The 20,725-nt window shown below is 40.4% G+C and overlaps 1 protein-coding gene across 1 annotated transcript in view; it reads right to left on the bottom strand.

Annotated features, from left to right (window-relative positions):
* The window catches only part of SLC39A9 (solute carrier family 39 member 9), a 104,353-nt gene that overhangs the window by 58,346 nt on the left and 25,282 nt on the right, over nucleotides 1-20,725 (bottom strand). Inside the window, exon 3 of the mRNA XM_069208974.1 lies at nucleotides 6,507-6,692. Coding sequence (XP_069065075.1) covers nucleotides 6,507-6,692 — 186 coding nt within the window. The remainder of the gene's footprint in view (nucleotides 1-6,506; nucleotides 6,693-20,725) is intronic.

Below are 20,725 nucleotides of genomic sequence, written 5' to 3'. Positions count from 1 at the left end.
ACCTGTTCTTACCACCCAAATGTATTAATTCCTTTCAGTTAATTCAGAAATGCGTCATTCACATAATCATAGGGTGCTCTATACACAACAGATAAACTTTTTAATCTATGTCAGTTCTAAATAAGGCCATCTATCAGCAAAATCCACACTTTTAGCCTCTGTATACCCAGGTCGTCCTCCTTATGGACTTTTACATTCAGCTGCCCGTTTCCTTTCTATAATCAAAACAAGGAAAACACTCTCACTGAGTTGTGGATTTGGCACTACAGGCCCACTCTCCTTTCAATCTAAATCTTTCCTATCTGTTTTAGATAATTATTGAAGACTTGGATTTTTACATTTAATATAAGTACAGAACTTGTTCGTTTCCCCAGGTCAGCTACAGAATACCTTCTTGCTGCCTTCTTTCTACTGGGGGGGGGGGGGGGGGGGGGAATACGGTGTTCTCAGTTGTCCTGTTTCTGTCCCTTACTCGGTTTGTGTTTGTCCTTTTCAGGAGTATGTCACTGCGACTGCTCCTCCGTGTTGGTATACCAACTCACTGCTCTGATATTTCTTCATTCCTGATGCACCCCCCCCCCCAAGCCACGTTGCATGCCTCATGTATTTATTCAGAGTACTGCAAGTAATAACAACATTGTTCTCACACTACAACACAGTTGCATAAATGAAAGCTTCCATGCTTACAGGATGGGTGGACATATCAAAACGATCACATTCTAACATGGCATCTGCCACGACAAAGACAACCCCAACACATCTATGAAGGATATCCCATACTTCCACATGTCTACAAAAACGTGCACTCATAACATGCTAACACTCCAGGCGAAACACAATAAAAAAGAAAAGTTAGTCCATCCCATTAAATTCAATGTTTTGGTTCTAATGCAATCCTTCACTTAGTACAAGAGAAAGGCTCCCATCAACTCTGCAGTTCTGCAACGCCCCTCCCATTACTAATGCAATGAGAATGACAACTTATCTCCTTTGCATTGGCTCCAGAAGTCATACCTGCTCCAAAGTCCCCCTAGAACCTGCTCTAAAACTCTCACCCCCGGGCACTGGCTCCAAAACCCCCCTACCCCTACCTCTCCTGCACCAGCTCCAAATGGCTGGAGAGACCATCTTCACTTCCCAGTATTCTCATCTTCAACCCTGCCCTCACAACAATCTTCTGCTGACTCTTTAAACTCCTCTCCTCGATGCCCTTGCTCCTTTCATGCTGGATTTCTGCTCCCTCCTCCAACTAAAACAATTTGTCCCTGCCCTGCTCAAGGTTCACATGGGTATTTGTTTGCCTTCTTGCAGTGCAGCAATGGATACGCCCTCACGGTTAACCCAACTTCCTTTTGTCAGCCACCACCCCTGCAAAACCAATCTTAACACACTGTAATGGGCTAGTTGTTGCTAAATGGTGTACGGCTGCCTTTTAATGAATAATTCCCCTGTAGTCAAGCTAAAAAACTTAGTTAACTTTATTATCATCCATCGTAACGAAGAGTAAACAACCAATATGAATTACAAGACTTCTCTAAAAGGTACATTAGCTAAAACTGTAAACATGGGTCCATTTGGAGTGGCATATACTGGCTAATTTACCCTTTTTGGACTTTATACATTGAGACCTGTGGTCTATTTGACAACGCATCACTGTGAACAGTCCTATTGAAACCAACATGTGAGCAGACACCATTTTCTCACAGGGCTTCTAGAAATGCAGTTAGGTTTGTATGGAAAAATGTGAAATATTAGGACAACTAAAAAGGGCTCAAGAAGCCTTCAGGATTTCACCATCATTGTTGGGTCAGGGTCAGACATCAATCAAGCACCACACCTCATGGCTCTCTAAACAGGCATAAAAAATGCACTCTATTAACAATTGTACAAATGATTTTGGCAGTTGCAAAGCTTTCAGTGCACCCAAGTGCAGACTTTGTGACTGTAGAAGCCACAGACATATGGTTTATTTCAAGTCACAAATCTATTTGCAAAGTATGCACTGTAAGGAAGCCACAACATGAAAGACACCCCCTAACCAAACCTTGTGAGTAGATGGGGACCACCATTGCTGTTGCAAACCACGGACTAGGTTCGGAAAAGTAAAATTAGATACTATCCATTCACAAAATGGAAGCAACCCTTATAGGCTGAGGCGATCAGGGGGAGCAGTCCGCAGTCTAGGCAAACACTGCATGCTCACCATTGCATCACACATTTTTATTGCACCTCCTGTCCATCGCTACATTCACAGGGAGTTACACACAGAATTAATTTTAATGAGGCATTAAGTCTGCAAATCCCTACCAGTGTAATTTTTGCACTGTAAAAGATTAGCACGTGCATGGTCACTCAGAAATATAGTTTTGGGTCGCATCGCGGAAGCTGCATAAAAAAAATAATGCATCAGTGATATGACCCAAGAAAATTACATTGGGCCCTAAATCTCTACTTGGTTTTCGGTAAACTTAAGTAGCTGTCAAGTGCTACCTCTAAAGGTTTATTGTTTTGTCCTATCAAGTGCAACAAACTGGTCTCCTTTGAACACTACTTCATCGACACAGCACGTTTTCCCCTCATGATAGATCCCTTGTACCTCATTACCTGCCAATGTCCTAGTTAATTTGCCCTAAATCTGGTGACAATTTTTTCATAGCCTGCCTTCTTTCAAAGCCTTCAAAGTGTCCAACAATGTATTACCAAATACATATACACATTCGAATTCCTTTATATTGTTTCACACTTCCTCTCCTACTATAATTAACTAAATAAGCAGTCTGACACAATCTAGTAAGCGCTATATAAATGGAATTAGAATCTTTCTAAACTAGGCACCAATTGAACCTCAATAAGTGTGTCAGCACCCGGTAGGCCCAACTATGGAAAGAAACAGGACCTAAAACTTTGTTCAAGAATGCCCCCATAAAGATGTGTGGTCTTTGAAGAGTATTTCCCACACCAAAGACCTGAACTTCTTCAGATCTCCAGATACATCCAGGACCCCAGTTAGTCATCACAAATGATTTTAATTTGGTGACTTTTCTAAAGGTATGAAGGCAAACAGTACAGCAACTTTCTACTTTGTCCCACTCTATGGGGCACACCATCTGTCAACATAACGCTTTACAGTGTTTTGTCAAGCCGGGCAAAGTGATGGCATTGGTCAAGCCCTACTTCCATCCTCCCAATCACATTAAAAAGCTAACCCTTCATTAAGTAGCCTTCTCACATGAACTGTTCTTTCACTATAGCCTTTTCCAAATCTGGACAGAACAATATGCTGAGGATAATCAGTTGTTCAAATTCTAGTTTATGGTGCGTTAATACTTGCCTTCACCAGATTGCTTTGCCGTTGCACCTCTTCTTTGCAAACAAAATGACCTACAGATTGAATCACTTAATGTCTGAAATTACACTTTCTCATTGTGAGGCCATTCTTCTTCAAATTCTAACACCTCATCCATCTGCGAGTCTTGTTCTCCGACATATTTTCCAAATATTAAAATGTCACCCTAAAAACATTCCATCAGTGGAGGCTCAAACAAGTTAATTATCAGTGTCTGACCAAACAGCCAAATGCCATTCTGATCAACTGAAATATTCGCTTGCTCAAAATCCTTTGAGGGTCTGGATGGTACCTGATATGGTAATATGCAGATGATATGCAAGCTGGTAAACAAAAAAAAGAACTGAAATCATCTTGCTATTCAAAACTGGGTGCCTACCAGCTGGACACACCTGTTCTGTTTAGGTTTGCAGAAAACATGACCTCGTTAGAGAGTTTTGCCCTGACTAAAATTAGACTGATGCATGTATGTTGCTTAATCTGTCAGAATTACAGCTGTTTCACATAACCTCTTCAACTTCATCTCCAGCGTATTCTTCAACCTTACAGCGATATCCCTCACCTTCTCACTTTTTTCCCCTCCCCAAACGTTCTTTATTTGGATTTATAACAAGGAGGTACACACAGAGTCTGATGACACGAAACAAATCTAGCAACATAGCACATATTCTCACCTTGGCACTTAGTACAGATTCTACTTTGACACCTAAGAGCAGAACAATACCTTTGAGATAATCAAACTACTTATCTCACCAACGGGCTACAATAACAAGTCCGACACGGTGCACCCCTTTGGGCCTGTCACTAATGTCAAATATAATTTGTAACTTGTAAGGAGGATATCCTAACAGTGTCCCAAAGCGCCCAAATCATGTCCTATGGTGTTAAAGCTTTTGTGCAACAATGTATACTCTTAAATTCCATTTATGACAATGGCCTATACCCAACTGGCCTTATGCAAGATTGCACAAAACAGTTTTTTACCAAATATTTGCACACATGTATCACCCCAAGGCAACTCTAATTTAGACCCTGAATACATTATTATTTACATTCCACTTAACAAAATATGGAGGCTGTTTATACTCCTTTTTGCTAACTCTCAGAAGTTCCAGTCGCCTTCCAACTCACAGACAGTTGTTTCTCATTTCCTGTAGATCCCATGACACTTGGAAAGGCAACACTTTTTTCTGTATTATTTGTAGAAACTCCTTATAACTTGTAAGACTTTGGAATTGGTGAACCTCTGGTTGCTCCTCCACCCTTAAAATAACTTAACTACTCTCCTTTGCATGTGCCACCTAACTTTGCTCTTTATCAGATCCGTCGTGGCCATTCTTTTCTTGATTCCTCTTTCAGTCTTTCACACATACATAGATCGCTCTGATCTCTTTAACTACACACACTGAAGGATGCCCCTTGTCACCATTCTTCCAAAACTATGTTCTTCTAACACTGGATTTAAACTATTGTGATATGAACACCCATTCATTGCCCTCTTACTTCATTGTTGCTTATTTCAGTCATTAGCTACATTTATGTCACTGGTTCAAAAATATTTTTTTGAAATGAGTCCTCCTTTTACCATTTGCAATGTAAACAGGAGTGCCTGCTTTTCCCTGCCATTTTCCTTTACGGCAGCACAAAAACACCAAATAAGGGACACTTCATTAATTGGCATTTACCTTGAAAACAGGTCTGCATGGTCAGAAGAAAAAGCAATAGGCTTGTATGCAACATTTTGGTTTTTGACTTGATAAGTAGTTCACATAACAGTTCCACCCACAAAAAAAAAAAAACATACAAAAACCTGCACTAAACACATCCAGGAAGGTACAATCCTGGCACTCCTAATCAGTTCCTCAACAGTAATCATATCAGTATTAGATTCCTTACTAAGACAAACGTCATGGAAACACTTTCCAGAATGACGCTCAACCAAATGTCATGTGCGAACACTTGCCCATTAAACTCTTCTTGCTGGAAACATCATGGAAGATAGTGCCTTTCCACTAATAATGCATGAAGACGAGGGGCATTTCACCAATACCAGCCACAGGATAGACGCGCTAGACAACCAAATGTACAAGCAAAGAACCTTTTATACTACAACTGCCTAAGAGGCATAAACATGGTCATCTCCAATGCCACCAGAATGACACCTCACACAAAATATCATGGTGGTGAAAAAAATACTCAAACATGCTCCGTTCCCTTTGATCGCTTGTAGCACAATGGTATGTCATTGGGGGAAAGATAGACACGTGAAAGGGGTGTGTTGGGGCTACACTTGGGGTTCGACAGCTGCTTAGTTGGAAGGTGACTAGTGGTCAACTGGATTACCCAACTGGTTGAACTGATTGAGTTTGGGTTAAGTACATGTTTTTACAACAAAAATATAAATCCATTGAGCTTTCCCACACATGTATTGCAATAAAACACACATATTAATTCAGCAAGTGCATGTTTAATTTTACTGTAAGCACTGCATGTTGGGAAGTTCCTATAAATTGATTGTTATATCAAATGTACTCCGTTGGAAGAGTCGTACCATATGTCGATAACTAACAGCATCCAAGGGTGAGGAATTGACGTTTTAGCCACAGCATTCCTGTATGAACTCATTTAAAGATAACAAAAATTACAGAATGGATCAAACATAACTTTGCAAGGCCTGGTAAAGTTGTACCTATCATCTCACACAAAATGCTGAGTCATAAGGTAGATAGAATAAACAACTGTTAAGACTTACTTAACCACAGAAGAATTCAACACAAAGCCACAAAATACATCTACTAAGAACGCGACCACTAGAATGAGTTAGTCATTTTTCATGGACCAACAAAGTGCACACAAAGTCATGATATACTGGAGATAGGTGCACTCAAACTTAAAAAAACGAGGCTTCCCGTGCAGACTACAACACACCAACCACATCTGTTGTAAGAAACATAAATGCTGCTGTCAGATACTCACCCCAGAATAATAACACACAGAAATAATTATATCTTATTCTGTACTAACTTGCCACACCTTACCAAAATGTTTGCTGCTGGAAACAAGAAAACAATTTGAGTTGCACACTTTTCTTTACAGTGTGTTTTCCACACAGTACTCACACCATGATAGAGAACTGGACCCAGCAAACACATTTACTTACCATCAGCTGAGTGCATGTGAGAGCTTCCAATCTGGTCCACCAGCAGCATGAAGACAAAGCCCAAGACCAAGGAAACGCCTATGTAGGCATGTAACCGTGAGTGGTCGTGCTCATGGACTGCAGTCAATTCTGCTCCCTTCTCAGCATCTTTCACATTCTGGGTCTCAGGAGCATCATGGTGCTTAGCTAGAGGAAAAACATAAAAATTCAATGTTAGCCATATGCTATACAGCACCACGATCCAACCACCTACTATGCACGCTTCAAAGAAGCTGTAAAGAGGCCATGTCCATGAACTATGAATGGACAATATCATCTGCACTTTGACTTAGAATTACACCTACATATCAGTAAATGCCTGAATTTCATTTTTCCACAGTATTCCAAGGGCTCCCTTTGTGGATTCCATTTTTTGCATCGTACTGATGCTTATAGGCAGACTGGTCTAGATGCACAAAGGGTTTTTACGGGTGCAAACCCTCTGGTTACCTAATAGACAGGTTTTTACACCACAAAAAAACTTTTTACATATGTAATAAAGCACAGTTTGGAAGGGGCGTGGTAGGTTACTAAATCACGATATGGATGGAATGCCACTATGTAACACTGATAATGGTCGTAAACCATTCATCAATTACTGACTGACTTCCAAGTTGGGGGTGGTAACTGATTTATAACGTGGGTAGGAGTCCCATCTGAACCCCTTTTTCCTTTGGAAATCGGGGTGGCAGCCTCTCAATTAAGGTTTTTTAAGCAGGTACAGTTCCATTAAGGGAACTGGCAGCTTAGAGGAAAAAAGTGCAACATTTTGGATTGCAATCATAGTGATGGTGGGGGTGCTAAGGTACAATCCAATTAGCTGAATTTTGTATTTTATTTTTAACCCTCAAACTTCTTTTTATTGAAATTTTACTGATTTAAAAACATAACAAAGCCCGTGCATTCAGGTCTCTCAGTGTTTCTTCAAGTTACTATAACATGTGCCATCGTTCTTCACGTTGAACGTGAGTGACCTTAGTGTACATAGGTATAGATCAAAACACGCCATGTCAGTTCCCCCCTTACACATGAACAATTAACTAAAGAAAAAGAAGCAGGAAAAAGAAAAGAGATGACACATCAAAAAAGAAAACCAGGTGAACAGAACGTGCCGATTGTCCTTAGGGTAGCTGTAGAGGATACCGTGCAAAATTCACAACTTGAAGAGGCGCAGTGCCGGTGTACGGGAACCGCAGGCCACCAATGGAAGCCCTGTGGATAGATAGGGCGCTAGTGGGCCCCAGGAGTATTCAAAGTTTTTTAAATCATCTCTAAAAATGTCTGCCAGTCTTTCCAGGGTGAGTTCATGCCACAATAGCGTAAAGCCATTGCGTCAAAATTGGTGCCATTTTCTTCTTCCAAGCAGCTGTAATTGTTAATTTTGCCATCATAACCACATTAGCTGAAACTTTTGAGGTTGCGGCTTCCTTCGTTTTAAAAAAGCAAGAGAATGCCAAAACCAGCTCTCCTTAGTATTCAAATATTCAAAATGAGGGACAAAACTATGAAAACTTGTGGTGGGGTAAGGGGTTTACAATATACTCTCTGCAGAAGGCAATGCTGAGAATGGAAACCTGATCACATCAAACCAGAGCTCAGAAAGGTGCACTTTCTGCTGCTAGTGAAGACCAACATCCTGAAGGCTTGATGAGTAAGAGAGCTGCAGCACACACAGATGCTATAAACGTTTGGAACAACAGCTTGGAGATGAAGCTAGCTGGCCCTCCCCGACAATTGTGGCAAGGAACTTAGTAGTAAATCTTGTGTAGATCAAATGGTGAAAATATTTAAACCACTAGATAATGAGTTGTCACAAACATTTTCCCAGGGGCCAAAAAGTTTGATCTGTGGTGAGACCGAGGGTTGCATTAATTTCAAAAGGGTGGCCACCGGAGGGTGGGGATGTAGGTGGGGGAAGAGAAGCATGTACATTTAGTGGCTCAACTGAAAAATGTGAAACCAGAAAATCCGGGACTGATCCAGACTTTCCCACCGACTGAATTGTGCGATACTTGGCAACTGTTTTATTTCACTTTCCTACTTTTATTTAATTATTAAATCATATTAGGACCTTGAAATACAGTACTTCAATGTGCGCTGTACAAAACCTTCTCCCGTTTTGAATTTGATAAACTAAAATGTTGTCCAAGTATATTGGCAACCCAGGTCACCCGTAGGGCGCACATAACTGACTTTTTCAAATGTTGGCATTTTTGGCAAGGGGTGGGCGATCAATGTTTTTAAATTAATGTTTGAAAACTATCACTTTTCCAAAAAATACTTCTCATTGATGTAATCTGATGTACTAAAGTGGTTCTCCATGCAATTTGAAGAGAATGTACCAATACTTTCCCATGTTTGCTGTAAGAGGGGTTTAAAAATGAAGATATTCCTAAAGTTGAGTGGTGTAGGACACCATCTTTCTTTTTCCTTTTTTATCTTCAATTAACTTCAAAACTTAATATGCTTGCCTGTTTATTTTCCATATTTTTTAATGTTGGTGCTGAGTCGAATAAACAACAGCCCAGTGCGGTTGTTGAACAGGGTCTGCACTTAGAAGTCAGGAAGGCCTCATACGGACCCGGCCATACTTTGAGTATCACTGCACTAGATTCATGGATGTATCGCTTCAAAACAAGAAGGCCACGCAGACAAATAGAATAAGTTTCTAGCCTAACAAATATCTACATTAAAGATAGGCGCTGGTCCCCTAGAATTTCACCAATGTTTTTGACAGAACTAAACTCAAATAAACATTGGCAGAGCCTATAGGTCATGCATATATGACAGATATTGGTTTTGCTAATATTTTTCAGTCGAGTTGTAGAGTAGACTGGCCAGCCGCATCGTTTTAGCACTTTTTTTTTTTTAAATGCTGGTTGGGGTGGAAGCAACACAGACAACGGGAAGGTGGGGAGTCACGGGGAAAGGCAAACAGACCATTAGAAGAAAGAAACAACATGGATAACGGGAGGGTGAAAGGTGGAAGGGAAGAAGCAACATGGAGCAAAGGGGAGAGATTAAAAAAGAAAAACTGCCAGCGCCATTGGAGGAAGGACCCTAAGAAAGATGATGCAATCAGTACTGGGGTCAAGAAGAGGAGGCGCAGCTGGCACACGCTGCCCAATTAGGAGACAGCAAATGAGTGACAGTGAAGGCCAGGAATGGTAAGCAATAAGAGGGTTCCAAGACCCTTGTTGAAAACACTATCACTCGCATACAAGAACGCATGTGCCAGAACACGCACTGTCACAGGAGAGACCTAAAAACACTTAAAGATGAGAGCAATAACTTTCAGAGCAGAGTAGGTTGGTAAAGTGGATTAGGGACTGGTGAGGTCACTAGAGACTAATTGTGCAGGTAGGTTTCACTCGTGAGTAAGAGGTACTCAAACTTGTGAGCAGTGTATAAAATAAGCTTAACGGATGACAAACATGAAGTCCTGCTTTAAAAGGGAGGAAAATATTGTACAGGTCAAGAGTCAGGATTGAGAGTAGGGATATCAATCAGCAAGGCGAAGCTTATCTTTGGACCTACACACAAGACACTTGAACAATTGGGGGCAAAGATGCGGTGCGCAAGGAAATGTGTACCCTGCAGGAAAAGAAAAGGAACTTCTGTTACCACGGAGTCAAAAGTATCAACTAGGGTATGCTTTAGATTTCGAAAGTACAGCCACAAAAATAAAAACATTAGGGACTGCCCTGAGAAGGGCAGTCACGCACCAAAAGCATAATGAAAGGAGATACACGGATACAGTCTGGCAGAGTGGAGGGTAGAACAGATAGATGCAATCTAAACAAGTACTTGACTTGCACATTTTGTAGAAAAGGTGAACACGTTCTAACCCTGGGGAAAAAAGTGACGAACAGATTGCTTGATTTAATCTCCGCTCCGGGAAATTACTCTGGCCTTCAATCCAGGGCTTCATTTTGTTGCCCCCCGTGTCATCTCAGCAAGGAACTAGCTGTGCAAATCAACCTTTGTTCTGCTCCGATGGGAACAGTCAACTTCAAGATGCCAGGTCAGCTCTAAACAGGTACACAATCAAAGGGATGGAAGCATACTCAAGTCTACGACATCGGATTCTGGAACCAGACACGCCAGATGAGACCTAAAGCTAACATCTGGAAGTAGGTCTTAGTCAAAGAAATGGATGACTTCATGGAGACTACATTCAGGCTGTGTTTTGGAAGAAAAAGATTAACAAAGGTCCACTGGTACAACAGACCCAGACACAATCAGTGTGAGACTGAGCTGGTGACTAAGTTGTGCAACTGGGATGCTAGGGTGGAGGAACCGGATGAGACTGGTGGTCCCAATCTGCTGGCTATCTCTATATGCACAAGCATGAAAGATGTCCAGGCCTCTGCCCTGGAGCAATGTGCGCCTGTGACATCAACAACTGGTATCTCCGGTTCCAAAAGGGGACGGTAAGCCACAAAACTGAATCTCAGTGGGCGTGGCACAGTTTTCATATTAGTACTCAAATAGTTCAGCTGAATGGGACCATGCAACACACACACACACACCTCAACCTCAACCTGTACTGCGATCTTCACACTGTGCTCACATCATCTACAACAATCAGTCAATCCGAGATTGAGGAGCTGGGAAGCTCAAATGTTAAAAGCTATCTCCCTGCATACTTGTAACAAGCATTTGCAATGCAATAAGTCTCACATTTGTGAGAGTTTGAGCTATTGGCATTGTAAATGATAATGTCCTTTACCTATTTGTTTTGGTTTGGAGTGTAGTGGATGTATGCCAGGTGCCACAGCAACCCTCCCAGGCCGGTCGCTGCAGGAGAGAGGGCACAACAAGGCCGCCATCTTGGAAGTGTGTGTTGCCTCATTCCCACAGACTGGCTGTGATATCCTAGAGATGCAACCCTTACTAGTGTGTTTACCTAAACTTTTAGCACCAAACAATCCACAAAGAGGCACCTTTGTGGCAATTAACCCAGAGAATTGGTGGGGGAGTGGGGGAATCAAAAGAGCTAGGAGCAAAGACATGGGGGCAGCCATATATTTCTATGTGTTAAACCTTTAAAGGAATTATTCATCTGCATTGGCAGTACCAGCCTTACTTATAAAAACATGGACTGTATACAAAGAGAATAACAAAAGAGGCAGCTTAACTGCAAAAGAATTATAGCAATTTTGTTAAGAATGGCTCCTGCTTTGCAGCGCTATGAAATTGCAAAACCTGTATTACCAAGAGCTATATGAAAAAAAAAAAAAAAAACACACACAAGTTATTCCCAGACTGCCCCAACACGCACCAAAGAACTCTAGGGGAGAGGATGTGGCGTAAGGGCCACAGCTGCCGACTTTGGAGCTGAGGAACACGGTTCGAGTCTCTGTGCCAGCTCAACATCCTGTGATTCTGGGGAATTCACTTCATCTCCCATTGCTAACAAAAATGAATGCGTTCTTGTGTAATGTAACCACTGCTCATGTACAGTGCTGTAATACCTTTGTATCAAGTTCGCTCTAGCTGACTATTTGAAGAGGCCCAATTTACATCCAAAGGCTATCACACTTGAGGCCGTGAAGTGCTTGAGTCTGGAATCATGACTCCTTTTCCACCATTTTGGAGACAACACCTTTCACCATCTTTTTGCCTAGAACTAACCTATATTGTTGGTTGGTGACCCTCTGGAGGTTATTAATCAAGAGCACGTGCTATCGCCTAGTGTTAAACTGTACTCAAGTCAGTTGCTTAATACACCCACTGCAGAGGTCTTGACAGAATGAGAATGCCACAGTTTACAATTCTGACACAGCTTTTTCATCTCTTCAAGGTTAATGCAAATGAATTATAGTGATTTTGTTAAGAATGGCACCTGCTTTGCAGCGCTATAACGGCAGAACCTGTATTACCAAGTGCTATATAAAAAAAACACGAGTTATTCCCAGACTGCCCCAACAGGCACCAGAGAGAGAACCCTAGGGGAGAGAATGCGGCCTACGGACCAGAACTGCCGACTCTGGAGCTGGGGAACACGGTTTGAGTCTCGGCGTCAGCTCCAAAACTTGTGATCCTGGGCAAATCGCGTAATCTTCCCTTGCTACCAAAAATGAATTTGTTCTTGTGTAATGTAACCGGCACTCCTGTAAAGTTCTGTAATACCTTTGTATCGAGTACACACTACATAAAACTGCAAAAAAAAAAAAAAAAAAAAAAAAAAAAAAAAAAAAGGAAGAAGACCCCGAAGACATCGCAAAGAAACAGCAAGATGCCCGAAACCAAGAAAGATGATGAAACAACATACCATCATGTGCAAAGCAGCAAGGTAAAATAAAAAATAGTGTGCTGACACAAAGCTATCTGGCTAATTGTGCAATAACCAATGTAACAGGGCCAGTGTCAAAGGCCATAACAAAACAGTTGCAAGGTGGCACAAACGAAAAGCGTTTACCAATGACATTAAGGGATTTTTGAAAGGCAGGCCCAGGAACAAATGAAAGTGGTGGGCGTGAGATCGGCATGGTTAAAGCCCACAGAATAGATTACAACAGGTTGAAAAGCAGTGCCTGGGCGCTGCTATGCTCGACTTAAAAATGGATGTTAGCAGGCAACAGGCCTGAAATGCAGGTGGCACATGATACATGCAAACAGTGCATTCAAAATCCAGTAAACAATTAACACCATTGCTTCTCTGGGAAAAGGCTATGAAGACACCCGTTTAATAATCTAAATAATTATAGGAAGGCAATTGAAAACAGGATGCCTATTTAGAACTGTGAATGGCAAAGCCTGGGACCCATAATACAAAATAAGTTGGAGAGCACCAAGGACTAGAAGCCACAATAGAGCGTCTTCAACTTCAGCAGTCCCTATTTTCTCACTTAATGAGGCTTTCCACAATGACCAACCAGTCCTGCTGTGGACCACGGGGTAGAAAGAGACAATGTTGACTAAATTTTAGAACCTTGATCTGCAACACATTCCCACAGGTAGGTGTTGGTGATCAGAGAGGAAGGAATGTAAACCACAGGCCTCGGACCAGACTGCGGGACGTGCTTGCTTCAGAGTGGTTCAACTGCATCCAAAATCCACCATTCAAGCCACAGATTAAACATTAGAAACTTAAATTCTTTTCAATATTTCCAGGTTTAGCTTTAAAAACATTTACTCTTGCAATAGTTATTTTGGTCTAAGACATTCAGTTCAAACAATCCCTTTTTTTTTTTTTTTTAACAAGAAAGTAAAACAGGCATTGGCAAAGCCATTAAGTCTTGCCTTGGCAAACCTGCCATTTATTTATTTTGTACAAAGACATGAAATAGGCAAAATAAAAGAAAAAAATTGAAACCACAATGAAATGCATTCTTTTTCAAGAAAATGTCCACACATTACAAGTGATGTGACAATATGCCAGCCCACAAGATAGCCAATGGATAAAGTGGGCTGACCAATGCTGTATGCGGCGGTGTGCGTAAGCAAAATGTCAATTAAACACACACACACACACACCAGTGATTTATTTTATCCAGACAAACACTCCATCAGATTATAATACAAGAACACAATACCTTCTAAAAGCATTAGATAAGGTCTGGGCATCATAAGATACAGACATTATGATGAACTAGTTTGATGGTAAGCCTCACACCCATAGCACAGGGTTCATGACCACAGGTTTCCAACACCAAGGGAGATCACAGGAAAAGCTTAGAGACTGCCCAGAAATAAATTCTTTCATTCCAATCTTCACATAAAGTGCTTAATTAGTGGGTCATTCTGGTAGGTTCATCAAAAGAGATTTTCACTTAGGTGTATATGCTGTATTTAATCACATTAACCCGTTACAAAGATATTCTGCCACCGTAACATACTAATTTATGTGTTTTACATCTTTTTGAAGTGTACCTTGTACACTCAGGAACAATTCCATTTTAGTTTAGTATATGTGCCTTACCATTCATTCAACAACATTGAATATGTGCTTGAGAATGAAAAATAGCATTTAAATGCACTTATTTTAACTTTTAGATACCAGACAATGAAATAACATGACCCAATGTGGTAAAAGGGAACAAGTGAGTGCCTAACTTTATCTACTATGGTTATAATAGTATCCAAGGATCAGCAGGAGCACACCGTGCACCAAACACATTCTTACATATAGTAGATACAATTTAAAGTATCTGAAAGACGCCAAAGAAGCAGTCATCTTGCCCACTTCCTTCACAAGCCTCAGTGTTTGAGATGCACACTGCCAAGCAGGAGGAAGGTAGTCGAGAAGTCCGTGCAACAGGGTCATAAGAAAATTCAGACACAGGTGCCCACTCCTTCCTTGACGAGTGCACCAGCCTGAGCTTCAGGAGGCAAAATAGGTAGGAGGATTAAACACAACTACACCAATAAGCCCTGTGCTGACCAGAGCCCCTGGGGGTAGGAAAGGAAGTAGGGATCAGCTCCTGTTAGATCACTGTAGTGCGAGCAGCCTGCAGAGGAGAGGCCCAACATAGGCACTGGAACACACATTGCAATACAATAAGTGGGGTGGCTGAAGGAGGTGCTCACTGGCAGGTTGCATGCCTGAAGGCTCCCATGCTTGGCATGTGCAGGTGGAAAGGAAAGGATGACCGATCAGAAGGGAGCCGCTTCCACAGGCTGCCCTCTTGGGTAATACAAATCTCTACTCGAGAATAGGACTCTCCTGTTAAGGCGGCCATCTTGGAGTCAGGCCACGTATTGCTCTGTTTGGGTGGTTTTGATGAATATCACGCTGCACTGCACTAGAGCACTGCGGTGGACCACATAGCATTCTTGATGTCACTACAACAGTGCGAGTGCCATGGGGAAATGGAAATATGAAGCCCAGCAAATTAAATCATTAGAGATGCAAGTCAAACAGGAGTTATTTAACAGCCAGAGCTGCATGAACAACGAAAGAGCAGAGAACAATCGTCTGCGGGCAAAGCTGCCATTATTGATCTGGTGCTGGCAGCCCTAAAAAAAAAAAAATGCAAAAGTTAACGTTTCAACTCACGGGGAAACCAGACAAATTGAGTGAGAGTTACTGTACTCTAGGGCAGGGCAAGTCAACACCGAGGGCATACTGTAGAGGACAAGGGAGTTACTACACTAGAGGGCAGGGCAAAACAATTTTGAGGGACAAATGGAGGGGCAACAGCACCAAAACATTCCAACCTGATGAAGGGGACAAAAGCTCTACAATTAGGATATAAATTCTAGACAATTTCATCTGGAAAAAAATAATAATAAAAATCAGAAATGTGGGCTACCACCATAGGTGGAAGGCAAGCATCCCACTTCCATCCTGTAAAATGGAACGGCAGAGACACAGGACCTCAGGAAAGAGAAAAAAAAAAAAAACAGGTCGGTGACAGACAAAAAATAATTTATAATACAGTATCCCAAATCTTACTTAGCTTGGAAACAAGAATCCGGGGTGATTAAATGGAGATTTTAAACCCTATTTTCGTGGTGGGACAGAGACTCAAGGAAAACTAGACTAGTTAACTCAATCGCCACACAAAACTATACATCTTGGGACATGAGAGAAATAATTTCCATGTAATCCCTCTAAATTTAGATCATCCTCCTGCCACTGAGATTAACACAATAAAACGCTTCATCAACCTTGACCCACAATGACGTGTAACATCTTGATAAAATTATTTTCACTAGAGGGGATCGATGTGCAGATAGAGGACTTCCTTAAAGATAAATCTATGTCCTCCTCAGACAGCAGAGGCACAGTGAAGTATGTCAAAAAAGCATGGAAACGCTTTTGTTAACACAAATTGTCCATGAGTGATGTCTTGCACACTCTTGGGCTCATCAACTAGAGAACTCATAAGACATCCATTTCAAACAGCTCTAAAGGCTTCTAGAAGGCTCCCCAGACTAACCATTTGGAGGTTTTACAGACAAAACAGGCCGAAAGCACTTAGGCAAAGTGCAGCAAAAAGTTAACACTTGAAATCGACAGGGGAGGTCTGGGAGCAGCTAACTATTCAACAAATTACCAGGCAGCCCAACTGCAGGTAAGCAACAGACAACTAGAAAAACGGGATGGTGAGGTTAAATTAACCACAACCACATTGTCAATGTATCAGGACAAATAGGGGTAAGATGTTTCACAACAGGTGATATATATATATATATATATCATTTAGCCAGCTTAACATTCAAGTTAAAGATGCCGCACTCACAGAATTGTGATTAATCCTCTTTTATTCAGTAAATAAACGACCCCACCACCTAACACCAACGCGTTTCGACCTTCTCGGTCTTGATCACGGTAACTTGATTCTTCAAAACCATGTTGTATTTATACTTTTCCACTAAGCTATGCCTTTATGTGGCATTCTGGGATATGTAGTTATATATATATATAACATGTCTAGTGCTGCAACACATCACCAATACACATAAGCTTGTCCCAAAAGTGTTACTAATATAACAAAAGGAAACAAGTGAATTCATATGCACCCAGAATATTCAAACAAGTGATAATAAAGTGCCAACAAAAATAAAAAGTAAAAAACTCCTATAATTGCTACTACTCCATACATATTGCATTATACATAAGATCCTACTGTCATAGTTTTTCTTGCTAATTGTGAATACCTAATAATCAATAATCAACAACCATCTTATATTTCTCGAATCACTACAGGGATACTCGCCCCCCCTTATTTTATCACTATTTTTTCTCACATCAAAATCATAATCAACTTTTCTTGACTTACTACAAAGACAGTAATATATCATTCTTATTGCACACTCATAAGTGACAATACAACTCCTCATCGTAATTGATTCCATAAGGCATCTTAGTTTTTAATTTGATGATATATTTTGACTCTAAACGTCTTAATTTCTGAACCCTGTCACCCCCTCGTTCATGTTTGTGTACAGTTGCAATGCCATAGTATTTCATGGTCATCCAATCCAGGTTAGGGTGAGTTTTAAGATGTTTCGTTATAGCATAAGACATATCCTCATTTTGCACTGCCCTTATGTGTTCTAGGATGCGCTTTCTTAAAGGGCATATGGTACTGCCCACATATTTCAGGCCACATCGGCATTCTAACACATACACCACAAAGGAGGTCTCACATGTAATTTTTTCCTTGATCATTACATTTTTTCCTCTAAAATCTGTGACGAACTTTTTATCACAACCAATTTTACATGCTTTACATTTCCTACAAGAGAAAAAACCCTTATTGCCCCCTATTAACCAATCAAAAGCTCTGGGCGACTCGAAATGACTTTTTACTAGCATGTCCTGCAAAGATGGTACTTTTCGATATGTAATGGAAGGACAAGTTCCAGCCCGATGTCCAATGTCACTGTCTTTTTGGATTAGATGCCAATGTCTTCTCAGTACTTTTACAATTTGATGGTTTTCTTTACTATAATCCAAAATTAGTCTAATCTCATCCTTATTTTGTTCTGGATGTTCTAACACATTACTTTTTTTGGCCAACACCTGATTGCGGGTTTTTTCCCTTGCCTTCAATTCTCCTTGCTTAATAGATTTTAAAGTGTATCCCCTATTGATAAACCTTTGTCGGGTTTCACTGAATTTATCGTTCATATCCTGTTCATCTGAACAGTTCCTTCTTATACGAATAAATACACCACAAGGGATACTTCTAATTAGAGATGTAGGGTGGAAACTGGTCCCGTGCAAAATGCTATTAGTTGCAGTGGGTTTTCTATATAATGTGGTCTGTAATGTTCCTGCTACAATGTTTACTTGCACATCTAAGAATTCTATCAGGCTCTCACTAAGTTTGTATGTAAACTGTAATCCTACGTCATTCTTATTTAATATATGAAAAAATTCCTCAAAATCGTTTGTGGTTCCATGCCAAATCAGGAACAAGTCGTCTATGTAGCGAAGCCACATAATTACCTTATCCATATATTTATCATTCTCTTGAACCCAAGCAACGCACTTCTCCCACCACCCCATCATGAGATTTGCATAACTCGGGGAGAAGGTCATTCCCATGGCTGTCCCACAGGTTTGTTTATAAATTTGATGATTAAACAGAAAAATATTATTGTTGAGACATATTTCTATCATTTCTAATAGCATCTCGGAATGTTTCAGAAAATGAATACTTTTTTGCCACAGAAAATATTTCACTGCATTTATACCCACTTTGTGTGAAATGGAAGTATACAATGACACAACATCTATCGTTACCAACAAATAGTCAGGTTGCCATGCTACACCATCCAATGCTCTTAAAAAATCCCCAGCATCTTGTATATATGAGTTCAGACCTTTGACCATTGGGGCCAAAAAGTAATCTATGTAGTTTGAAATACCTTCATATAATGAACCACAACTTGATATGATGGGCCTATCAGGAGGTTTATCTAGGGTTTTATGGATTTTAGGTAAGAAATATATTGTTGGCATGATTGGATTATTATTCGTCATATATCATTTCTCATCATAACTAATCAATCCTTCTGAATACCATTTTTCTAACCTCTCATTCAGGTCCCAGACTAAATCACTGATAGGACTATGCGTTAATTTACAATAATTCACATGCATGTTCAATTGTCTCAGTGCTTCTTCTACATAATCATCCTTGTTTAGAATTACAATATTACCCCCCTTATCTGCAGGTTTGATCACTATTGTTTGATTCTCCATTCAGCCTTTCAGGGCCTGTCGTTGTTTCTTTGTCAAATTTTCCCTGTCTTTTTTCTGGGGGGATTGTAAATTCTCTAAATCATTAACTACCAAGTCATGAAATATGTCAATTTTATTTCCTGGGGATAGAGATGGACAAAATTTAGATTTGGGTTTAAATTTCGTTTTGACACTATAATCCGTCTCAATACCAAGTGTAGCCAGTATTGCTGTTTCGGTCAACTCTTCATCTTTCAAATTAATGCGTCAAATCATACATTGTTTTCACATCAATACCTTGGTCAATATTTAGATCTAGTTCATCATGTATTTGACCTACTTCTGATCTCACAGTAGGGTTTAGTTTGGAAAAGTATTTTGCCAGTTTTAATTTCCTTATAAACTTATACAAATCAATTCTTGTTTGGACAAAATCATGATGTTTCTCCGGACAGAAGCTTAGACCCTTTGATAGTACTTCTGTTTCAACTTTGCTTAGTGCATAATTCGATAAGTTGACAATCAGACTTTCAGATTGTCCAATTGCAGACTTTGAATGCTGTAGAGTTATTGATCTTTCTGACTGCGTAGCATGTAGTCTTTTCCTTTTGCTCCGCCTCGACTTCCTCCTCCTGTAGGGTCTCGCCACCCCTGGCCTCTGCCTCTGCCGGCTCTTCCTCTGCTCCTCGGTGTTGTCTGGTCCAAATATACCAGTTTCATTTCGTCTAAAAAAGTCGTTTTCCTTATATTTTTATTAGTGCTTTCACCTTCACTCAGATCGGTTTCCGATCCGCTAGTTTCTGTGTTTTTGGTCTGATCCAAGTCTATCTGTCCCGCATGAAGCTGTTGTTTCAATATGTCAAATCTTTTGGCAAACGTAAGAATTTGTCCCGATTCATAGTCTTGTGCATCTCTCAAAAACTTACTTTTTTTCCGTTCCTCAACTTGATTTTCATATTTATCAAGAAAGGTATTCATGTTTTTTTTTACATTTTTCTTTTTCTTCTTCTTGGACTAACATCGCTATTTGCTCTTCAAGTTCTTTGATACTTAGTCTTAGTTTTTCAATGTCACGTTTAGCATATTTAATTAGAATCTCCATCATGCGTTTAGAACATTCCATAGTATTCAAACCCCATTCTTCAAGCATTTCCGGACTTATGTCTGAATGATTAGGCAAGATGAAAATCCTTAGTCCCCTCGGGACTCTGCCTACTTGTATGTATTTCTGCAATGTCATTATTAACCAGCTTTTAGAAATTTCTTTTTTCATAAGACGTTCCAGTTGCAAAAACATATGTTTCACATTACTTTTCGGAGCCGTTCCTGCACTTGACACAGATTGCCCCTGATTTTGAGAATTACTAGAGCTCTCGAAAATTGATTCAGCTCTTTGAATACGTTTGGCTAATCTCTCTTCCATCTTCCTCTTAAGTTAACCTCACTCTATTTGGTCGGAGTTGCAGTATCAACTGTAAACAGTATAGAGTTATAATCAAATGGTGGGGTTGTTTTTAATTACAATTTGAAAAGG

The sequence above is a fragment of the Pleurodeles waltl genome, chromosome 9 (assembly GCF_031143425.1).
Source record: "Pleurodeles waltl isolate 20211129_DDA chromosome 9, aPleWal1.hap1.20221129, whole genome shotgun sequence".
Classification (NCBI taxonomy): Eukaryota; Metazoa; Chordata; class Amphibia; order Caudata; family Salamandridae; genus Pleurodeles; species Pleurodeles waltl.
The sequence above is the reverse complement of the archived record's forward strand: the minus strand, read 5'-3'. Positions and strand labels throughout refer to the sequence as shown.